The sequence below is a fragment of the Chiloscyllium plagiosum genome, unplaced genomic scaffold (genome assembly GCF_037043375.1).
Source record: "Chiloscyllium plagiosum isolate Xiang-an unplaced genomic scaffold, Cpla_swu_hap1 HiC_scaffold_8, whole genome shotgun sequence".
NCBI lineage: Eukaryota > Metazoa > Chordata > Chondrichthyes > Orectolobiformes > Hemiscylliidae > Chiloscyllium > Chiloscyllium plagiosum.
In genome coordinates this window covers 16,087,438-16,110,851 of record NW_028270146.1, presented here as the reverse complement: position 1 = coordinate 16,110,851, position 23,414 = coordinate 16,087,438, and the positions used below count along the sequence as shown (strand labels likewise).

The 23,414-nt window shown below is 44.0% G+C and overlaps 1 protein-coding gene across 28 annotated transcripts in view; it reads left to right on the top strand.

Annotated features, from left to right (window-relative positions):
• The window catches only part of LOC122553369 (neurexin-3), a 2,038,938-nt gene that overhangs the window by 1,975,576 nt on the left and 39,948 nt on the right, over positions 1 to 23,414 (top strand). For 14 of the 28 annotated variants that reach the window (XR_015757834.1, XR_015757832.1, XM_087989624.1 and 11 more), the window contains one exon: positions 20,570 to 20,648. Coding sequence is in view for 23 of the 28 variants with exons in the window: in XM_087989624.1 (XP_087845750.1) it covers positions 20,570 to 20,648 (79 nt within the window). In the remaining 5 variants the exon portion in view is untranslated. Of the gene's footprint in view, positions 1 to 20,569; positions 20,658 to 23,414 lie in introns of all 28 variants that reach the window. The other 14 variants (XR_015757833.1, XR_015757835.1, XR_015757831.1 and 11 more) reach the window with 1 other exon arrangement.

The following is a 23,414-nucleotide window of genomic DNA, read 5'->3' as shown; positions in this document are numbered from 1 at the left end:
ATGCTGGTAATGAAACAGTCTTTTTTAACCTCCCCCCGCCTCAATCACACTACAGTTTGTTAATATGTTTTTGGTCATTTGGCGTGACTGCCTTTCAGTGAATTTCTACCCCATTAAGCCTAATCTGGTGAGTGAAAGCAGGCAATAGTTTAGGTCCCTATCCAACTGGAGGGCACATGCAGATTGGGTCTTCTGTCACCATGGCATTATCTTCCTGTGACCCCTGACCCCACCTTCTGCTTGATCATTAGACTGTACTTTTAAAGTGTAGTCAATGTTGTAAACATGCCAGCATAGAAAATAGGACTAGCAAGAGGCCATTTGGCCCTTCAAGCCTACTCCATCATTCAGTATAATCATGGCTTTGAACTCTTTAGCCTGAAGAACTAAGGCTCACCACTCTGTGAGTGAAGAAATTCCTCCTCATCTCTGTCCTAAATAGCCTACCCTGTATCTTTAGATTGTGACACCTGGTTCTAGACTCCCCTGTCATTGGGAATGTCCCGATTTAGGAAAACACAGCTGACCTTGAGTGCACCAAAAAAGCAATGAGAAAATTATGATATCATCTCATTTCTTCCTGATCAGTTCTGGTAAAAATTTATCCCTCAATCCTTGTGACCACATGGTGGCTCACTGCTGCCTCACTGATCCAGGGACCAGGGTTCGATTTCAGCCTCTGGTGATTTTGTATAGAATTTGCATTTTCTCTCCGTATCTACTTGGGTTTCCTCCGGGTGCTCTGGTTTCCTCCCGCAGTCCAAACATGTCCAGGTTAGGTGGATTGGCGATGCTAAATTGCCCAGGGATGTACAGGAATGAGGTGCATCAGGGTGGGTGTACTTTGGAGGGTTGGTGTGGGCTGAATGGCCTGCTTTCACATTGTAAGAATTCTGTTGTCCTACTCCACATTGACAAAGATGGTGAACTAGATTGGGTTGGGATATCTGGTTGTCATGGACGAGTTGGACTGAAGGGTCTGTTTCCGTGCTGTATGACTCTATAACTGCTCATGATCTCATTTTTGTCAGTGGAATCTTGCTGTGCCTGTACGTCAGTGACCTGGTTTTCTACTTGGCAGCAGTGGCTCGTGCATGTGCATAGCTGATGTTGTGAACATTGCTCTTGAAGTGGGTTTTTGTTTTCCCCCTTTCCCCCAGGCGGCCGGCTTGTATCAGGTCAGGTCTTAATTCGGGGGACACCCTGTACACCATCTCAACATTGGGTGAACCCACTGAGCTCCTGCCGCAGCCTAAATCATACCAGAGGTTTCGGGCAGTGTGTGCTCCCTCTGTAAAACAGTGTGCCTGATGAAATAACCAATTTCCATTTGGCAGCTGTGCTCCTCATAAATTGGGTGTACTCGGGGTAACGAGTGTAATGAAATGAATAAGAATGCTATTGTATTGCTGTCAAGACAGGAGTCTGCAGCTATAAGTTACGATGACACTGCATTCAGAATCAATTGGAGCTCACATTGTGATGGATTGTGTTGCGTGTTGATTGGGCGCAGATAACTGGAAGATTAGACAGTAAACTGTGGCCATTGCTTTATCCATCCCTTTACAGCACAAATTCTGCTCTCACTAATATGACCAAGCAATTACTGTACTGCACACAAGCTTTTATTTTATCACAAACAGGATGGGGGCACGAGTAGCTGCATCAACATTGATCACCATTCTTAAGAAGGTGCAATCCATATGGCGTAGGCAGTGCACAGAGTGGTTCCTGAAGGAATTCCAGGATTTTGACCCAGCGACATTGAGTTGGGAGGTCATGTTGCACTACAGGACATTGGTTAGGCCACTTTTGGATCATTGTGTGCTGTTCTGGACTCCTACCAATCAGAAGGATGTTGTTTAACATGAAAGGGTTCAGAACAGCTTTACAAGGATCTTGCCAGGGTTGGAGGGTTTGAGCTACAGGAAGAGGCTGACTAGGCTGGGGCTGTTTTCCCTGGAGTATCGGAGGCTGTGGAGTGACCTTATAGAGGTTTATAAAATCGTGAGGGGCATGGATAACGTAAATAGACAAGGATTTTTCCCTGGGGTGGGGGAAGTCCAGAACTAGAGGGCATAGGTTTAGGGTGAGAGGGGAAAGATATAAAAAGACCTAAGGGGCAACTTTATCACACAGAGTGTGGTCTGTGTATTGAATGAGCTGCCAGAGGAAGTGGTGGAGGCTGGTACAATTACAACATAAAAAGGCATCTGGATGGGCATATGAATAGAAAGGCTTTAGAGGGATATGGGCCAAGTTCTGGCAAATGGGACTAGATTGATTTCGGATATCTGGTTGACATGGACAAGTTGAACCGAAGGGTCTGTTTCCATGCTGTACATATCTATGACTCTATAGACAGTGAAAGAATGATGATGTATTTCCAAATCAGAGTGGTTTGGAGAGGGACTTCCACGTGGTGGTATTCCTAAGTATCAGCAGCCCTTGTCCTTCCAGATGGTAGTGAGTGTGCTTTTGGAAGGGTGAAGCAGGATGAGTTGTTGCAGAGCACCAGTGAGTGGTGGAGGAGGAATTAGTGAATGCTTAAATTGGTGGATGGGCTGGTGATCAAAGCAGCTTCGTTTTTGAATTGCTGTCAACTCTGGTCGCCACATTACAGAAAGGATGTGGAGGCTTTGGAGAAGGTGCAGAAAAGGTTTACCAGGATGCTACCTGGATTAGAGGGCATGAGCTATAAGGACAGGCTAGAAAAACTCGAGTCGTTTTCTTTTGAGCAGCGGAGGCTGACAGGAATACTTGATAGAAGTCAATAACATTTTGAGATGCACAGGTAGGGTTGACAGTCAAAATCTTTTACCCAGAGTTGAAATATCTAAAACAAGGGGGCATACATTTGAGGAGAGAGGGGTTAAGTTCAAAGGAGATTGGAGAGGCAGGTTTTTACACAGTGTCTGGAATACGTGACCGGGGTGGTGATGGAGGTAGATATGATTAATTTGTTTCAGGGACTTTTCAATGAGCACATAAATATGCAAGGAATGGAGAGATATGGAGCAAGGGCAGGGAGAAGGGATTAGTTTCATTTGGCAGCCTGTTCAGCTTAACATCATGGGCTGAAGGGCTTGTTCCTGTGCTGTTCTGTTCTTTGTTCTTTGTGTCTGTGCAAGGCCAGCTTTGACTGCCAAAGGGCATGATTGACTGCACTCGAGTGAAAGCAAGGCAGACTGGACATCACTCAGCAGTTCTGCAGCACGCAGGGTGCTCTAAATGCAGAGATTAGTAAAAAAAAAGATTCCTGGACACGATTACATTACCACGTGCCAGGAAGCTTCTAAAAAAAGCATACTTCAACGATGAATGCCAGTGTTTTGTTGCATAGCAACAGTTCGGAAATGTCGACTGATGATAGTAAAGTGAGGGACACATGTCATCCATTCAAGATATTCATTTTGGATCAACACTGGGGGTCTCTGGCTGTTAGAGACAAATATCCAGGATACTGTGAGTAAACCCTGTGTATAAGGGGTGGCACGGTGGCTCAGTGGCTCAATGGTTAGCACTGCTGCCTCCTTGCACCAGGGACTTGGTTTGATTCCAGCCTTGGGTGACTGTTCTGTGTGGAGTTTGCACATTCTCCCTGTGTCTGTGTGGGTTTCCTCTGGGTGCTCTGGTTTCCTCCCACAATCCAAAAGATGTGCGGGTCAGGGGAAGATAAGGAAAATGATTCTGGAAGGGTTACTGGTTGGAGGGTCAGTGTGGACTTGTTGGGCCGAAGGACCTGTTTCCATGTTATAGGTAATCTAATTTTTTTTAAAAAGTCATACATTAGCACCAGATAGAGTGGTGTTTTCTGTTTTACTTGCTTTTAGCAATCTTGTTTATAAGCTTGGTAAGTATTGGGAAGGGGGAAGGAAAGTTACTGTACAGATGGTTAAGAGTCTGACAAATGAATAACATGATGCATATGTATGCAGTGCATAAAGTGCCTGGGTAAATTGTAGCATGGTTTGAGGATTGATAGAAAGCAGATAGTAGGAATAAATGCAAAATTAGTGGAAAGATTCCAGCAATTCCTGTGGCACAATGGTTAGCACTGCTGCCTCACAGCACCAGGGACCTGGGTTTGATCCCAGTCTCAGGCGATTGTCTATGTGGAGTTTGCATGTTCTCCCCATGCCTGCGTGGGTTTCCTCCGAATGCTCCAGTTTCCTCCCACAGTCCAAAGGTGAGCAGATTGGGTTGATTGGCCATGCTTAATTGTTCATAGTGTCCAAGGATATGCAGACTCAATGGGTTAGCCATGGGGAAATGCAGGTTTACATGGATAGGTGGGTCTGGGTGGGATATTGTTTGGAGGGTCAGTATGGGCTGAATGGCCTGTTTCCATGCTGTAGGGATTCTATGAAACTCAGCAGGTCTGGCAGTATCTACGGAGAGTGAAACCGAGTTAGCATTTGAAATCCAGTGTGCCTCTTGTTCAGAACTTTAAATGGCCACGAAATGTGAAAGCATTTCTCAGGCAAGTTCTTGCCAAAACCAGGTATCATCCTTGTTCTGACATCCAACCTCTCATCTGTCCAGTCACTTCACCTGTCTATATCTCTTTGCAGAATGTTTTGTGTCCCCCACACAATCTGTTCTCCAATCTATCTTTGTCAGTAAATTTGGGTACAATCCAGGCAGTTCCTTAATCCAAGTCATTCACATAGATCCACTTGGGTATAGTCTGCATCGCAGGGTAAATTGGGCTGTGCTTTAACGTGTGGTCCAAACGCCAGCACTGACACTGTTGCACTCCCTCGGTGAATCATCGAAGTCAGTAAAACCTGAAGCCACAATTGTCCAGCCTGAAGTCCAACCTCAAGAATAAACCAAAGTACTGTGGATTCCAGAGATCTGAAACAAAAGCAGGAAGTGCTGGAGAAACTCAGCAAGGCAGGCAGCATCTGTGGAGAGAGAAGCAGAACTACTGAGTTCCGATGAAGAGTCACTCGCCTTGAAATGCCAACTCTGCTTGACTGACTACAGACACTGCCTTAAGCTAAAAGAACTTTAGCACTGAGCTATGCCACTGCTCTAAGATTAAAACAATAGGTGGATATTAACAAATTCCCCAGTAACACCAACGGGAAAGGAAGGTGGAGGGAGGCAAGTATGATGTAGAATCAGGTCTGCTGTTTCATAATGTACACGAAATCAATTCTGGTCACCATATTGACCGCAAAGTCAAATTAAAGTGACATTAACAGAACCTTCTGAAACACTATCTAACAGTGATGATTCATAGGAGGATTCTGAGAACAGGAGTGATTAGACATTGAACAGATTAGAATTCCCATCTTAAATCTGATCATTGAGGTCAGATCACATCGTTCCCTCCTGACTTGATATTGTTTGCTCAGTTAGTGCTAAGTGAATACGACATCCGTTACACAATAATCCTTCAAATGGCTTGCTGTTGAAAGATTAGGATATATATAAATATAGATAATAACATTGCCTTGCTGCGGTTTAATATTAAATTTGAGGCCCCAATTGTTGAGATTACAACTGTAAAATAAATCAAAACATAGTCAACACAGCAAGGGCCAGTCAGTGACAGCACTGGAAAGCACAACAAACTCCACACTGCTTTTTTTTTAAGAAATTGTTATAAAATCTAACTGGCATGTGAATGCAAAATCTGGATGATTATCTGTCATGGAAGGGGAAGGAGTAACGAGGGTGGTTTGATGGTCAGGCAGAGAGCCAGTCCATGAATCGCAGGATAGAGGTCTTTATAGAACTTCACAGAACAGCACACTACACAGGGGAAGGGAGAATGACAGCAGATTCTGCGGCGTTACTGGGTTCTGATGAAAGGTCACTGGACTTGAACCATCAGTTCTGTTTTTCTCGCTGCAGAATGTCAGCACTGAGCGACACCACTAGTCCAAGAGTGGTCTTGAATTCAATCAGAAGTGGAGGTTACCAAATTGAGAGCTGCCCTCCTCCCATAACACCGATGGGAATGGAACTTGTGGGGAGCCTCTGATCTGAGATCTCATCCTGTTGCCCCTCTCAACCAGCAACTCCCAACCCTGCCCATATCTCCAGAGGGTCTGCCCATTACTGGCGAGACCAGCGTTTTGTATAAATCTAGATTTTCTCAGTGTGGCTATTGAAAAGCCAGGCACTTTAAGTTATCAGCATTGTCTATTGCAATGCTGATAACTTGTCAAAATTCACAATGTGGAGGTGCTGGTGTTGGACTGGGGTGGATAAGGTCACAAGTCACACCACACCCGGTTATAGTCCAGCAGATTTATTCAAAATCACAAGCTTTTGGAACACTGCCCCTTCGTCAGGTGACAAAAGCGGTCCACCTGATGAAGGAGCAGTGTTCTGAAAGCTTGTGATTTCAAATAAGCCTGTTGGACTATAACCCAGTGTCGTGTGACTTCTGACAATATTCACAAAGTCCCAGGATCCTGTTGACATTCATGAAAGTAATGATTGATTGAAAATCTGAAGATAACAATTGATGTCCACTGTCAACATAAATATTGCAGACGATCTATGGCAGCAAAGGTGGTTACTTATTGGGTGTAATATGAAGAAAGCACTTTATATATGGTCTCACAAATGGTCAACAAGATCAATCAGCATTTTGTTTTATTCATGGGATGTGTGGTTAGGCGAGCACTTACTGCACATCCCCAGTTGTTCATAGTGGGGGGGATAAGAGGCAGCCATGTTGATTTGGGTCTGCAATCGTATGTAAGGGATAACTTGAGGCATAACTTTCCCTCACAGAGGGTGCTGTGTGTATGGAATGAGCTGCCAGAAGTCGTGGAGGCTGGTACAATTACAACATTTAAAAGGCATCTGGATGGTAATGTGAATAGAAAGGGTTGAGAGAGATATGGGCCAAGTGCTGGCAAATAGGACTAGATTAGTTTAGGATATTTTTGGTTGGCGTGGATGAGTTGGACTGAAGGGTCTGTTTCTGTGCTGGATGACTCTATATACTCGCTATCTCCCATTCTTGCTGACATTTTCTTATCCTGTATTTTCCTCATCATGCAGATACATTCATTTCGTGTTCACTCCCTCACACAGTCCTCCTCACTTGCTGTTTTGTTTCTCACACTCTCTCTCTCTCTCTCTCTCTCTCTCTTTCTTTCCCTCTCTCCTGGGTGCTAGCTTGCACACATCCTCTCTTATCTCTGATCCAATGTTTGAGCAGACACTGTCCTAATCAGCAGACTCAGTAAGACGCTGTGCAGTTCATTCATGCACTGAACCCAGCACAGATTGAACAGGGAAAGCCTTTGCAGTCCAGGCTGCTGTGCTTTCACAAAATACTGTCTCTCACAGTCATGGCAGGGCAAATTAATATTCATCAGCTATGCACAGGGCTTTGAAAATCTGTAAATGGATCTCAGAGAGATGCTTCCATGTAGAAAGGAAAAGCTGTACAAATATCTCACGCTGTTAACAGTGTGTCGCAGTGTAATGTACAGGTGACTGGAGTACAGGATATCATTACCCCTTCACTTGGTCCACAACTCAATCATCAACTTGAGGATTTTCTTGCAACAACCCAGATATTCCTCTCCACTTGTACTGCAAAGTAAAGGTAAAGTTGCTATCATTTTACCAGATCATTGGGCTCTTCTGTCATTAGAGAGAGACAACTGGGGATGGTTTAACCTGAGGGTCACCACACCTCAAGCAAAGGGAGAGGTCTGTTTAATTCAATCATGGGACACAGACATCACTGACTAGCATTCATTGCCCATCTCATAGAACAGTTAAGAATCAACCAAATTGCTGTGGGTCTGGAGTCACATGTAGACCAGACCAGTTAAGCATGGCAGTTTCCTTCCCTAAAGGACATTAGAGAACCAGATGGGTTTTTCTGACAATCCCTTCATGATCATCATTAGACTCTTAATTCCCCATTTGTATTGAATTCAATCATCTGCTATGGCAGGATTTGAACCCAGGTTCCCCCGAGTAGTACCTGGCTCGCTGGATTAACACTCCAGCGATAATACCACTCAGCAGTTTCTTTCCCCAGAGAACAGTTGGGAAGAAGAGTCCCTCAGTAGTAACTTCAGCCAGGGTGGGAATTGAACCCATGCCGTTGGCATCACTTTGCAAAGCAGTCGTCTAGCCAACTCAGCTAACCAACTGCTTGCAGCTTTTATGGGCAGTACATTCAGGATTGTCACGTGGGATGCTGTCAACTTACTTACAGGTCATCAACAAGATTGGCATTCATTTCATTTATAGAAAAGGCTGTGGTAGAGACAGGAGGTGAGTCACAGAATTCCCAGCCTTTGACCTTTTAGTGGTGGTATGTTTATGGTTGGTCCAATTCAGTTTCTGATCAATGGTGTTTGGAGCTTCACTCAGCTAGGTCAGTAAGGAGTCACACTCCTGACTTGTATTGGACATGACAAAGGTCTTTGAGATGAAGGAAACATATTTCCATTCATGAGCAGAAATGAAAACTAGACAATCCCGTATAAACCCAGTGAGGAATTTGGGATAAACCTCTTCATCCAAAATGTGGTTAGGCAGTTGAACTGCTACCAGAAGCAGATAGTTGAAGAAAGTATCAGTGATGCATTTAAGGAGAAGCTAGGTAAAGATATGAAGCAAGAGGTAATAGAAGTATCTGCTGAAGGGGATGGCTGAACATTCAGGTGATGTGCTCGTGTGGGCCTAGAGTACTGTGTACAGCTTCAGTTTCCTTAGATTAGATTCCCTACAGTGTGGAAACAGGCCCCTCAGCCCAACCAGTCCACACCGACCCTCCAAAGAGTAACCCACCCAGACCCATTTTCCTTCTGACTAATGCACCTAACACTATGAGCAATTTAGCGTGGCCAATTCACCTGACCTGCACATCTTTGGACTATGGGGGGAAACCAGAGCACCCAGAGGAAACCCACGCAGACACGGGGAGAATGTGCAACTCCACACAGACAGTCACCCGAGGCTGGGATCGAACTTGGACCCTGGTGCTGTAAGGCAGTAGTGCTAACCACTGAGCCACCGTGCTTCCCCAAAGGAAGGATCTGCAGTTCGACCCAAGCCCACCTGACCCTAACCACACTTTGTAACTGCACCTATCATGGCAACCCACCCAGAGGCAGATCTGAGGATTCATGCTGAGAATGAATAATTTTTGAAATATCTAACTATCCTTTGCAGAGTTCAGATTGAAAGTACAATTTCATTCATGAGAAAAAGTTTTACTGGCTTTTGGCTCCCTTCAACTGCATGATCCCTTCTAACAGCAAGCATTGGAACTTCTGATCCCATTTCAAGGAATCCATAACCAGTTGAAGCTGTTCATTAATCTATGAAATGGCAGGAGCTCTGCTATGATAATGGAAGGTTATGAAATTAGTCATGCAACCAGACTCCAATATCAGTCACCCTCTCATCCATTATTTGTCCAGTCACAGAGAAGGGCACCATCATTGTGAAAATCTAGGCAATCCTCATGGCCGAATCTGGAATTAGTGAACATGGTTTCAATATAAGGCGTTTCCAGGTTAGGACAGAGATGATGAGAAATTTCTTCTTCATTTGGAATTTACTTCCCTAAAGAGCAGTAGAGGCTGAATTAAACGTCTTCAGGGTTATTGAACATATTCAAGGATGAGTTAGACAGATTCTCAATAGACAATAAAGTCCAGGGTTTAGATTGGATTACTTACAGTGTGGATACAGGCCCTTCGGCCCAATAAGTCCACAACGACCTGCCGAAGCGCAACCCACCCAGACCCATTCCCCTACACCTAACACTATGGGCAATTTAGCATGGCCAATTCACCTACCCTGCACATCTTTGGACTCTGGGAGGAAGCCGGAGCACCCGCAGGAAACCCACGCAGACACGGGGAGAATGTGCAAACTCCACACAGTCAGTCGCTTGAGGCAGGAATTGAACCCAGGTCTCTGGTACTGTGAGGCAGCAGTGCTAACCACTGTGCCACCATGCCGCCCACCGTGCTGGTTTTGTGGGACAGACAGGAGATAAGGGTAAAGGTCACAATCCGATCAGTCATGATTTTACTACATGCAATGCCAGCTGGTAAAGGTTAAATTCAATTAATGAAGCTGAAATTAAACAATAACTTTTAGCGCTTTTCCCTGGGGTAAGGGAGTCCAAAACTAGAGGACATAGGTCTAACGTGAGAGGGGAAAGATGTAAAAGGGACTTAAGGGACAAGTTTTCACACAGAGGGTGGTGTGTGTATAGAATGAGCTGCCAGAGGAAGTGGTGGAGGCTGGTACAGTTACAACATTTAAAAGACATCTGGATGGGTATATGAATAGGAAGGGTTTAGAGGGATATGGGCCAAATGCTGGCAAATGGGACTAGATTAATTTTCGGATATTTGGTCAGCATGGATGAGATGGACCAAAGGGTCTGTTTCCATGATGTCCATCTCTTTGACTGCATGATTCTATGACCATGGTGACCTGGGGAAGTGATGACATAGCGATAACATCACTGCGCTAGTAGTCCGGTTAACCTGAGGTTAATGTTCTGGGCTTAAATCCCACTGTGGTATATGGTGAAATTTGAATCCAGTAGAAAGTTTGAATTAAAACGTTCGCAGATGACCATTGTCAATTATCATAGACGTCCATGTGGTTCATTCGTGTCCTTTAGGCATGGGGATGTGCCATCCTTACCTGGTCTGGAGTACATGTGACTCCAGACCCACAGCATTGTGGTTGACTCTTAACTGCCCTGTGAAATGGCCAAGCAAGCCACTTAGTACCAAAGGATGAGCAATAAATGCTAGTCTTGCCAAACAATCAATAGGAAAAAGTCAATAAAAGTAAGTTTGTATGTCGGGGGAGGGCAAGGGAATTCATGCTGTGTGTATATCCAGGGTCAGGAGATTATAAGAAAACAATTGCCCACAAGGTTGATGCGGTGATACAGATTTAATTTCCAATTGGACAGCTGGTATAATGCAGGCTGTTACTGAAAGGTTCTCTTTGAACAAGCACAGGGAGCTAATCTTCTCGGATTGAGTGACATTTGTAATCCAAGCCGTTTGATAGCAGCAGCCAGGCTGAAGCTGCATGTGAATACACTGTTCACTTTATCAACAAAACCCTGACTCCAATATAATGCAGTGACAGCTAGAAACAAACTTTATATTTCCCCAATCTTACTGCACAAGTTCTCTCTTTCCTTTATAAATCCACTCTTCCTTTATCTTTGTCATTGAACATTCAGTTTAATTTGAGATTAATGTTTCCCTAACTGTTTTTTCCCACCAGAGCCGTGACTCGAGGTTTGATCACTCCCCTGAGTGAGATGTGGCAACGGGAGGCAAAGGTTTCTTAGGGGTTGGGTCTTGGGGTGGGAGAGGGGCCCTTTCCTTGGAGGTCATGACCCTAAATCTTTAGCTCAAAACCTGACTTGGGTTTCTGGTACCCACTTTGGGAAGGGCTGCTGTAGAAGGGGGCAATTAGTTGCTGTTCAGAGATTTGTTTTATATTTGTTGAAGGGAATGTAGGCGTTCATTGCCTATCCTTAGTTACCCTTTGAGCTGTGATTGGCATGTTATAGGCCATTCAGAAAGCAGCTCAGGGTCAACCGCATTGTTAATATGGGAGCCATGCCCACCAAGTCTCTCACAGCACAGCTATAACAAACACCATTTCCTTTTCAGAGATTATCAGATAAACTGGAGTGTTCTGCATTTGTCCCTTGCTATCTTGAAAAGACAAAAAGGAACAACTGCTGATGAGTGGTCTCTCTGACAATCTCAGGAAAGCCTCAAGCACTTAGAGTCACAGAGATGTACAGCATGGAAACAGACCCTTCCATCCAACTCCTCCATGCCGACAGGATATCCTTACCTAATCCCATTTGCCAGCACCCGGCCCAAATCCCCCCCAAACTCTTCCTATGCATATTCCCATCCTTTTAAATGTTGTAATTGTATCAGCCTCTGGCAGCTTGTTTCATACAGGCACCACCCTCTGTGTGAAAAAGGTTACCCTTTAGGTCCTTTTTAAATCTTTCCCCTCTCATCTTAAACCTATGCCTTCTAGTTTTCATCAAGAGGGGGATTCTGGATTAGTGGTGCTGGAAGAGCACAGCAATTCAGGCAGCATCCGAGGACAGGCAAAATCGACGTTTCGGGCAAAAGCCCTTCATCAGGAATAAAAACTGATGAAGGGCTTTTGCCCGAAACGTCGATTTTGCCTGTCCTCAGATGCTGCCTGAATTGCTGTGCTCTTCCAGCACCACTAATCCAGAATCTGGTTTCCAGCATCTGCAGTCATTGTTTTTACTTCATCAAGAGGGGTATAGATAAAGTGATGGCCGGTGTCTTTTCCATAAGGTGGGGGATTTTAAGACTGGGGTACATATTTTTAGGATGGGGAGAAAGATTTAAAAGACATGACGGGCCGTTTTGCACAGAAATGGTTCATGTGTGGAATGAACTTCCAGAGGAAGTGATGGATGGGGGTACAGTTACATTTGGATAAGTACATTAATAAGTACATAGGATATGGGCCAAGCACAGGAAGGTGGGACTAGTTTAGTTTGGGATTATGGTCAGCGTGGACTGGTTGGACCAAATGGCCTGTTTCTGTGCTGTATGGTTCTCTGAGTGGATATTATCCTCAAGGTGTAGTGAGAAGTGAGAGAGGAAGTGACTAAATAGAGATGATCAAATGGGAATGCTCACGATGGCAAAAATCTCAAATTGGAAAACGTGGAAAGTCCATTATGAAGTCCTTGCGAAGAAACAGTGGAAGAAGCTTACCGAGTCGTAAGAATTGAGAAACAGAGCTGGTCGTGCTGCTAGACCAATGAAACCTTCTGAATTCATCCCAGGCTCTTTTTTCTGGTGTGTGGATTTGGTACATGGATATAATACTCACGGCTGCATTTTGCTCACACCCAGGAGCAAGCATGGCAGCAGCTAACTCTGGGAATTAAATTGAAATAAAGAGTGATCAAAACTGAACAGACCCTGAAAAATTGAAAAGGAAAGAAATTCTATTAGTGAAGAGAAAGAAAACCATTAAATAAAGTAGTTGTTTTTCATTAATTATTGAAATTGGCTTTATTTTTGAGCATGCACACTTCTTAAAAATGCGCAGCCAAAATTTATCATTGGTTAGTTGGTGTCACTTTTCAATGCAACACCTGCAAACTGATGTATTCAGGGCAACATCTACAGAAACTTTTCTAGTTTACCAGGATGTTGCCTGGATTGGAGTATATTAGCTATGAGGAGAGGTTGGTCAAACTTGGAATGTTTTTGCTGGAATTTCAGAGGCTGAGGGGTGACCTGATAGAAGTGTATAAAATTATGAGAGGCATGGATAGGGTGGATAGTCAGAGTCTTTTTCCCGATTGGAAATGTAAAATACTACAGGTCATAGGTTTAAGGTAGGAGGGAGAATGTTTAAGGAAATCATTAAATCATAGAATCCCTACAGTGCAAAAAGGAGTCAGGTGGCCCATCAGATCTGCACCAACCCTCTGAAGAGCCAGACCCCCACCTTATCTCCATAACCCCGTGTTTGCCATGGCTAATCTATCTGGCTTGCATATCCAGGGACACAACTGGGCAATTCACCCAATCCACTGAACCTACACAACTTTGGACTGTGGGAGAGACAGTATTTTACAGAGAGAGTAGTAGGTGCTTGGAATACACTGCTAGGGAAGGGGATAGAAGCAAATACTATAGCAATGTTTAACGAGCATGAACAGGCAGGAAAGAGAGGACTGTGGACCATGTGCGGGCAAATAGGATTAATTTAGAATGTTATCATGGTTGGCATGGACATGGTGGGCCGAAGGGCCTGTTCCTGTGGACTGTTCTAGGTTCTATGTTTGTCAGCCCTTAACTCAAGCTGACAGCAACAGAAACCTTCCTGGTTTGGTCTGTCCTTAACCTGGGAACACTGAGGCCCATTGGAGGCAGCCAGCTGACTGAAATGCTGCCCAGGGATTGTGGATCCTCTCCATAAGAGTCTACCTCATGCTGTTCCCAACTGAGGCAACAGATGAATGAGTGAGGGATCAATCTGTCCTAACAACTTAATGCTTGTATTTTACATTATGAGTCTAGTCATTGACCAGCCATGACTCCAGTGGGGAGCTTCGAGAATGTGGGGGCAAATTACTGCAGATGCTGGAATCTGTACTGAAAACAACAAATGCTAGCGATTACAGCGAGTCGGGCAGCATCTGTGTGGAGAGAGAGAGAGAGCAAGCTAACTCTTCATCAGAGTCATCTATACTTAAAACGTCAGCTTGCTCTCTCTCCATGGATGCTGCCTGACCCGCTGTGATCTTCAGCACTTTTTGTTTCCCACTTTGTGATTTCAAACCTCGATTGAGTGTACAGCCTGGAGTGGCCGTTCTTCCAGAGTTGAGGTTGTGCACTGTTGGGCTCACAGCTTTTGAATGTGACGTTAAACCCAGGAAGGATCCCAAGCTAGCTATTCAAAGGAACCCATGCGGTCTACATCCTGCTCCTACTCCATGTTTTACCGTATCGGTGCAGGGGGCCCCTGACCAATACAGCTCCCTCGAGAAACATCTCCAAACGGAATACATTCTGGTCATTGTCGTTTGTTGGAACCTGATGTGGCCAAATTGGCTTCCATTCTTCTGGCATTACAATGGGAAATGTGACATCCCTTCGACCTGGGTTGGATTTGAACCCTGGGAGAACAGCCATGCATGGTTTTTATGCTAAACTGAGAATTATCAGCATCACAATCTGGAAGAAAATTAAACTTTACACTTACGAAGTGCCTTTTGTGACACCAAAGCTGTCCATAGCCAATCAGCTGCTTTTGAAGTGTAACTAAGTAAAGGTTCCACAGTCCTAACGGACCAGGGGGCTGCTCTTAGATTGGAGGAGAGGGGAGGGTTGGTTAGCTCATTGGCTGGACAGCTGGTTTGCAATAAAAGTCGTGCCCAACAGCACAGATTAAAGAACAACGAACAATACAGCACAGGAATAGGTCCTTCGGCCCTCCAAGCCTGCGCCAACATGTTTTGCCCTTCCAAACTAAAACTGCCTTCACTTATAGGATCCATATCCCTCTATTCCCTTCCTATTCATGTATTCATCCAGGTGTTTCCTGAACGCTGCTATTGTGTCTGCTTCCACCACCCCCTCTGGCAGCACGTTGCAGGCACACACCATCCTTTGTGTGAAAACCTGCCTCATACATCTCTTTTCCCCCCCCTAGCACCTTGAACCTGTGTCCCCTAGTAACTGACCCATCTATTCTGGGAAAAAAGCCTAATACTTTCCACTCTATCCATGCCGCTCACAACCTTATAAACTCCTATCAGATTGCCCTCAACCTCCTGTGTTCCAGTGAAAACAAACCCAGTCTATCCAACCTTTGTTCATCGCTAAAATCCCCCATACCAGACAACATCCTGGTAAACCTTTTCTGTACCCTCTCTCCAAAGCATCTACATTCTTACTGTCGTATAGAGACCAGAATAGTCCACAATATTCCAAATTTGGCCTAACTAAAGTTCAATAAAGCTGCAACATAACTTGTCTATCCTTAGATGCAATGCCCCTTCCAATGAAGATAAGCATGCACTAGGCTTTTTTTTCCCAATTCCCACATTGGCTGAGGTTACCATGAATGCTGCACCTTCCAAGCCTAGCCCCTCACCTGAGATGTGGTGACCCTTAGGCAAAGCCAAACCACATCTCTGCTCTTGTGTTCGAGCCCACTAGAAATGGACACTAACTTTGCATTTGCCTTCCTAACTGCCAACTGAATCTAAAGAGAATCCTGAATGAGAACTCCCAAGTTCATTTGTGCTTCAGATTTCCAAAGCCTTTCCCGTCTAGAAAATAGTCGATGCCTCGATTCTTCCTACCAAAGTGCATAACCGCACCCTTTTCCACATCATGTTCCACATGCTACTTCTTTGCCCACTCTCTTGGCATGTCCAAGTCCTTCTGCAGCCTCCCCACTTCCTCAACACTACCTCTTCCTCCACCTATCTTTGTGCCATCTGCAAACTTAGCAACAATGACCTCAGTTCCTTCATTAATATACAACGTGAATTGTTGTGGTCGCAACATTGACCACTGCAGAAGTCCACTCGTCACTAGTTGCCATCCTGAAAAAGACCCCTTTATCCCCACCCTCTGCCTTCCGCCAGTCAATGAATCCTTTATCCATGCTGGCACCGTGCCCTAAGGCCACGGGCTCTTATTTTATTTGGCAGCCTACTGTGTGGAACTTTGTCAAAGGCTTTCTGGAAATCCAAATGGTTTATGCCTACTGGCTCTCCTTTGTCTAACTCATTACCTCCTTAAAGAATTCTAACAGATTTGTCAGGTGTGATGACCACCCCCCCCAACTTGTCGAAGCTATGCTGACTTAGTCCTATTTTACCATACACTTCCGAGTACCCCACAATCTCATCCTTAATAGCGGACTTGAAAATCTCACCAACGACTGAGACCAGGCCAACCAGCCTATAATTTCCTGTTCTCCGCCTCAATCATTTCTTAAACAGAGGTGTTACATTAGTAATTTTCCAGTCCTCTGGGGCGCTTCCTGGCTCCGATGATTCCTGAAAGATCACCACCAAAGCTTCCACAATCTCCTCAACTATGTCCTTCGGAACCCTGGGATGTAGTCTATCCAGTCTGGGTGACTTATCCACCTTCAGATCTTTCAGCTTCCCCAGCACCTTCTCCTTAGTGATGGCCATTACACTCACCTCTACCCCTTGACTCTCTTGTAAGTCTGGTGTGCTACTTCTGTCTTCCACCATGAAGACTGGTGCATGGTACCTATTCAGTTTCTCTGCCATTTCTGTGTTCTCCATTACTGCTACTCCAGCCTCATTTCCCAGCAATGGTGGTCCTTGAGGTTTAAATAGACTCAGGGTGCAGTTCGGAAGGGAGTTCCAGAATTTTGACCCAGTGGCAATGGAGGGGGGGGGGGGTGGGGGGTGGGGGGGGGGGTGGGGGCGGAGATTTTCATCTTGTGAACAAATTTAAAAATGGTCAATAATCTGGGGCCAAAGATTTCAGGTGACAGGACTGTCATGGAGTCATAGAGTCATACAGCAGGGATGCAGACCCTTCGGTCCAACCAGTCCATATCGACCATAATCCCAAACTAAACAAGTCCCACCTGCCTGCTCCTGGCACATATCCCTCCAAACCATTTCTATTCATGTACCTATCCAAATGTCTTTTAAACATTGTAATTATACCCACATCCGCCAATTCCTTAGGAAGTTCCATATGCGAACCATCCTCTGTGTAAAAACTTTGCCACTTGTGTCTTTTTTAAATCACTCTTTAAAAATGTACCCCCTAGTCTTGAAATTCCCCAATTCCAGGGGAAAAACAACTACCATTAGCCCTATCTATAATCCTCAATATTTTATAAGCTTCTGTTCGGTCACCCCTCAACCTCCTACATGCCAGTGAAATAGGTCCCAACCTACCCAGCCTCAAACCTTCCATACTGTTTTCCTTGGAGTGTCGGAGGCTGAGGGGTGACCTTATAGAGGTTTACAAAATTGTGAGGGGCATAGAAAGGGTGAATAGGCAAAGTCTTTTCCCTGGGGTCGGGGAGTCCAGAACTAGAGGGCATAGGTTTAGGGTGAGAGGGGAAAGATATGAAAGAGACCTACGGGGCAACCTTTTCACACAGAGGGTGGTACGGGTTTGGAATGAGCTGCCAGAGGAAGTGGTGGAGGCTGGTACAATTGCAACATTTAAGAGGCATTTAGATGGGTATATGAATAGGAAGGGTTTGGAGGGATATGGGCCAGGTGCTGGCAGGTGGGACTAGATTGGGTTGGGATGTCTGGTTGGCATGGACGGGTTGGACAGAAGGGTCTGTTTCCATGCTGTACATCTCTATGACTCTCAGAGGCCTCACCAAAGTCCTGTACAACCTTAACATGTCCTATACTCAAAAGTCTGAGCAATCAGTTTACCTTTGTTAAATTGAGGCCTCGTCTCTGAGGTGGAGGTGAACATAGAATCATAGAATCCCTACAGTGGAGAAACAGGCCTTTCAGCCCAGCAAGTCCATACCGATCTCCGAACAGTAACCCACCCAGACCCATTCCCCTACTCCTCTACATTTACCCTAAACTAATGCAGCTAACTGACACATCCCTGAACATGATGGCCAATTTAGCATGGCCAGTTCACCTAACCTGCATATCTTTGGTCTGTGGGAGGAAACCGAAACACCCAGAGGAAACCCACGCAGACACGGGAAGAATGCGCAAACTCCACACAGTCAGTCAGCTGAGGCTGGAATCAGACCTGCTCCCCGGTGCTGTGATGCAGAAATGCTAACCACTGAGCCACCGAGCCACCCAACAATTCCACATTCTATATCAAAGAGCAGATATACTCGCCCTGCTAGCTAGCCATCATTTATTTTCCAGCTAACAGTGCACATATAACAGATCTAGTCATTATTGTGTTGTCATTTGTCTGGGTGTGCTACATGCCAGTTGGCTGTTCTATTTCCGACATTTTGACAATCGGAGCATTTCATTGGCTGTTAAATCTTTTGGAGCATTGTGAAGTTCATAAGTTCATAAGTTATCGGAGCAGAATTAGGTCATTCGACCCATTCAATCATGACTGAAATGCTTCTCACCCTCATTTTCCTGCCTTCTCCCCATAACCCTTCAACCCATTACCAATTAAAAATCTGTCTAACTCGTCCTTAAATTTATTCATTATCCCAACATCCACCGCACTTTGGGATAGCGAATTCCACAGATTCACAACCCTTTAGGAGAAGTAGTCTCTCCTCAACTCTGCTTTCATTTGCTAACTCTTATCCTAAGAATATGACCTCTCATCCTTGAATGCTCCACAAGAGGAAGCATCCGCTCCACGTCTATTTTATCCACATCTATCATCATCTTGAATACCTCAATTTGATTTCCCCTCATTCTTCTAGATTCCAGGGGGTTCAGGCCTAAACTGTTCAATCTCTCTTCATACGACAAATCCCTCATCTCTGGGATCAATCTAGTGAACCTTGTGATAATGCTGCCCGTTTAAGAAGGTTAAGGTGTCCTTGGTATTTTCCAAGAGGGGTCATAAAGGCAGTGGTATCAGATATGGGAATAGTGGCAGTAGAGTGGCCAGTTCTCTCAGTTCAAGTTTTTTTTTCTGAGTTAGTTTAGTTTTAGTCGGGCACCGAGAGAGGCAGCTGCAGTGAAAAGAGGTTCCATGTTTCAACAGGGGTCTTGCCTGAATTTTCTCCCTGAATCCTCTCCTGTCTGTAAGAACCCATGTTTGAATTTATCTTTTGCCAAGGGGTGTGTTTATGGGACGTTGCAGGGATTGGAACAGCTTCGTTAAGTCTCGGTTGGGTTATCAAATTAGTTGTTATTCTAAATTCGGTTCACTTTTGTTTGCGTTTCAGATGTAATACTTAAGTAAATTCTGTTTTGTTTAAAGCAGAGTGATTTGACCAGCTGCATCACTCCTGGAGTATCCACTGTACATCTGTCTTTACAAAAAATGAAAAGTTAGGGTCTGGGCTACGTTCTTAATATGTTTTGAGGGGGGTCTGGCCTGGGCTATAGCAACCTCGTCTGAACTGCATCCAATGCCACTAAATCATTCCTCAAATAAGGTGACCTAAACTGTGCACAATACTCCAGGTGCGGTCTGTGAAAGATGATTAGAGTCATAGAGACGTACAGCACAGAAACATACCCTTTCGTCCAACTCATCCATGCCAACCAGATATCTTAAACTAATCTAGTCCCATTTGCCAGCACTTGGCCCATATCCCTCAAAATCCTTTCTATTCATATACCCATCCAGATGCCTTTTAAATGTTGCAATTGTGCCAGCCTCCACCACTTCCTCTGGCAGCTTGTTCCACACACACACCATCCTCTGTGTGAAAAGGTTTCCCCATAGGTCCCTTTTAAATTTTTCCCCTCTCACCCTAAATCTATGCCCTCTAGTTTTGAACTCCTGCACCCCAGGGAAATGACCTTGTCTATCTGCCCTATCCATGCCCCTCATGATTTTATAAACCTCTATTAGGTCATCCCTCAACCTCCAACACTCCAGAGAAAACAGCCCCAGCCTGTTCAGCCTTTCCCTGTAGCTCAAATCCTCCAATCGTCGCAACATCCTTGTAAATCTTTTCTGAACCCTTTCAAGTTTCATAAGTGTCCATATTATGGAGGAGGCGGTACTGAATGTCTGGATAAATCCCCAGAACCTGATCAGATATACCCTCAAAGTCGGTGGGAAGTGATTGCTCGGTAAATGGGAAGAGAACAGGACTCCTCAATAATCAGCACATCAATTCACGTGTGGAACAGCAGGAGATGGGTGGGTGGGTCCGAAACAAATATTTTGCATCAGTGTTTACAGTGGAGAAGGTCTGGAAGATACAGAATGTGGGGAAATAGAATGTGACATCTTGAAAATTGTCTGTATTGTGGTTATATAAATAGAAATTTGCTCTTTTTCTGTTTCAAATTGTCGGATGAGTACGTGACATTTTCTGTAACATTTCTTTCCCCCTTTTCTCATTGCAGGTCACCGATGACCTTATTGTCTCCTCAGCTGAGTGTGCAAGTGACGATGAGGACCTCGATGAGTGCGAGCCCAGCTCAGGTGGGTTAGGTCAGTCCTTTTTGCTTGCTCCTTCTTTCGCAAAGATAATTAACCGATAGAAGTTGAACAGTAATTACTGATAGAATTGGATAGCAGAATCCAAGCCCAAGGCATCAGGTCCCATGGACCAGTGTGGGGAAGGAAGTTGAGGAGGAACTTGAGATCTAAATGATGACCACTTCCACATGATGGAACCCAAAAAGTGGGAATTTAAAATGGAATAAGACATTTGACAAATTGAAATTACTGCCCAGATTCCTCTCGGGAGTCTCATCATGATGAATGAAATGTTTATGCTGGGGATAATTAAAGATTTCACGTTAAGCCTGCTAATTGTTCTCCTGTTCTTTGGTGATAACACACAGATCCATGGGACCTCTAGTGCAGTTAACATGGTATCGTTTTGGCACTAATTTTGCCGCTGCCGGAGCTGAGCCCAGCTACAGATAGCCGAAATTAGTAATAGACCGGGGCCATGTTAATCTGACTGATGCCCCAAAATGCCTGCCGTCAGTCACATGATTGATTGCCCTCCTTGAGATAACCTCCTCCCCTTTCTGTTGCTTCCCCACTCCAGTTACTTTTTCTGTTCACTGGCGGAAGCATTTTGACTGTCACTGCCAAACGAACTAGTGATATTGAGCTGATTTATTGCAAATATTAGGCTTGTCCTTTTTTTTTTCGTTTCTCTCTATCTCTCTTAAGGCTTGCCATGGGTTAGGCCATTGTAATAGAGAACAGATATCAAAGAATTTCTGTGTATGTTTTTTTTTGAACCTAGCATAATTTTTTCAGGCTTACCTACATATTTAAATATGTACATATGTACACATATGTATGATTGTACATATATTGATATATAAACAATAGCGCAGATATATAAAGAGATATTCAGCAAAAGATTTTGATAGCAAAAATATTTTACTGGGCTCACATTTGCTTTTTTTTTAAAAAAAGTAAACATATTTGGTACAGGATGATCAAACTCCTAAGACTTAAGATTCCCTAAGTTTTCCGCATTTTTTTTAATTTAATTTTTGGGGAATTTTTTTTTGGAAAAATATTTTTTTTAAGAAAAAGACAGATGTCAGCAGTCCCTCACCATCAAATCATATGTTTACACAGAAATTCACTCCCTCATTTCTAACCCCAGCATCAGCAAACTTGAACAACTGCATGCAGTGTCGTTTTCACTGTTAATGCATGTGTGGTTTATAGTTCAGTTTATGTTGTCGTTAAGCAGCAGTTATAGCTGGTATTATTTGCTCTCACACTTCATCATGCACTGCATGTAATTTTGGTGGTATGACGAGATTTGTATATGTATATATATATGCACATGACACATATATATATCATATCTTCATATATATTTTGTAAAACAAAACAAGAATTTTGAATTTTTGGAGGCAATTTCTTTTCCATTTTTAAGAATTCCGTTTTTTCTTTCAATTGAATTTTTTTTAATGCAAAAAAAGTACATTTTTTTATGTTTAGAGGCAACAAAATCCTTTCTTGCCATCGAACTAGGCAGGATGGGTGGTGACTACTGCCCTGGGCTGCCAAAGAGAGTTGTGTATGAAAGACTAAAAATTGAATTATGTAGAAGGTTGAAACACAATCACTCTGCCCCTCCTCTCCTTGCCTTCCCAATCCTCTACTTCTTTCTCACTGTCACTGCTCTGTCTAGCCTTTACGTTTATCTCTATCCCCTCCAAATATCTTTATTGGTGCTGAGTAACAACTTACTTTCTGTTAAAGAGAATGCAGATGGCATAAAAAGAATTTTATTGTCAGGAAGCATTGTTACCTGCCAAACAATTGCGAATTCATGTTTGATCTCGTGAAAAAAAATTCATCATTGGCACATTGCAGCAGTAGTTCCTTTGCCAAAACAGAAAACCCACCCTTTTCATGACTCCGCAGTCAGTGCATGGACTGTGATGGGGGCCATTGCTGTGACACATAGCGAGTTGTTGGGGGTCAATCATACGCTCTGCTGTGTTTGCTCAGAAACTGTTTATTTTGTTTTGGTGTCTGTGTGGTCATGGCCCGGGAGCTGCTGCCTATCCACCTGCTCCTGTGTTTATTTTTAAATTCCCGGTTGGGGAACCAGTGATATCCTTGGTTTGTGTCCGTGGTTTGTTATTGTTCTTGATGTTGTGACGTCATGTGATTCTGTTCTCTGTTTTTGTAGAGGTTTGTTAAAACTTTCCCATCTTCTTGCCCCAGACCCTGCAATCCTACCTTGTTCCCTTTCCCAATTCTTTCTTCCAGGGTAAAGCAAATTCCCAAAAGAGCAACAGGCAAAAGAAAGTGTATTGTTTTGGAAAGTGACTGCACTTGTTTTGTGATTACTTTTCCAACTCTTACCAATTGGAAAGCGCTTTAAATGTCAATGTTACCAGATGCTGAACCATGATAAATTGGCACATGTATGGTAATGGAAATTGAGAAGTGGTAGGAAGCTGCCCATACTATACCCAAGCTACTAGATGTTGGAAATACTGGGAACTTGTAGATGCATTTGCATGAAATTATATTTTTGTTTCCGCGCTATAACTTCACACTGCAGTGCTCTTGAGTGGCAGACAGAATAATTTCACTCCCATTTGTTAGTCTATCTGTAGATTTCTCTAAATCTAATGGATGTATTCCAATGAAAATTGGCAAACAGACAGGGTACGGCTCAGGCAAAAATCGATTTGCCTTTAGCAAACATGCAGATCTAAATCCTGAAACTTTTAAAGGATTCCTTTAGAATTA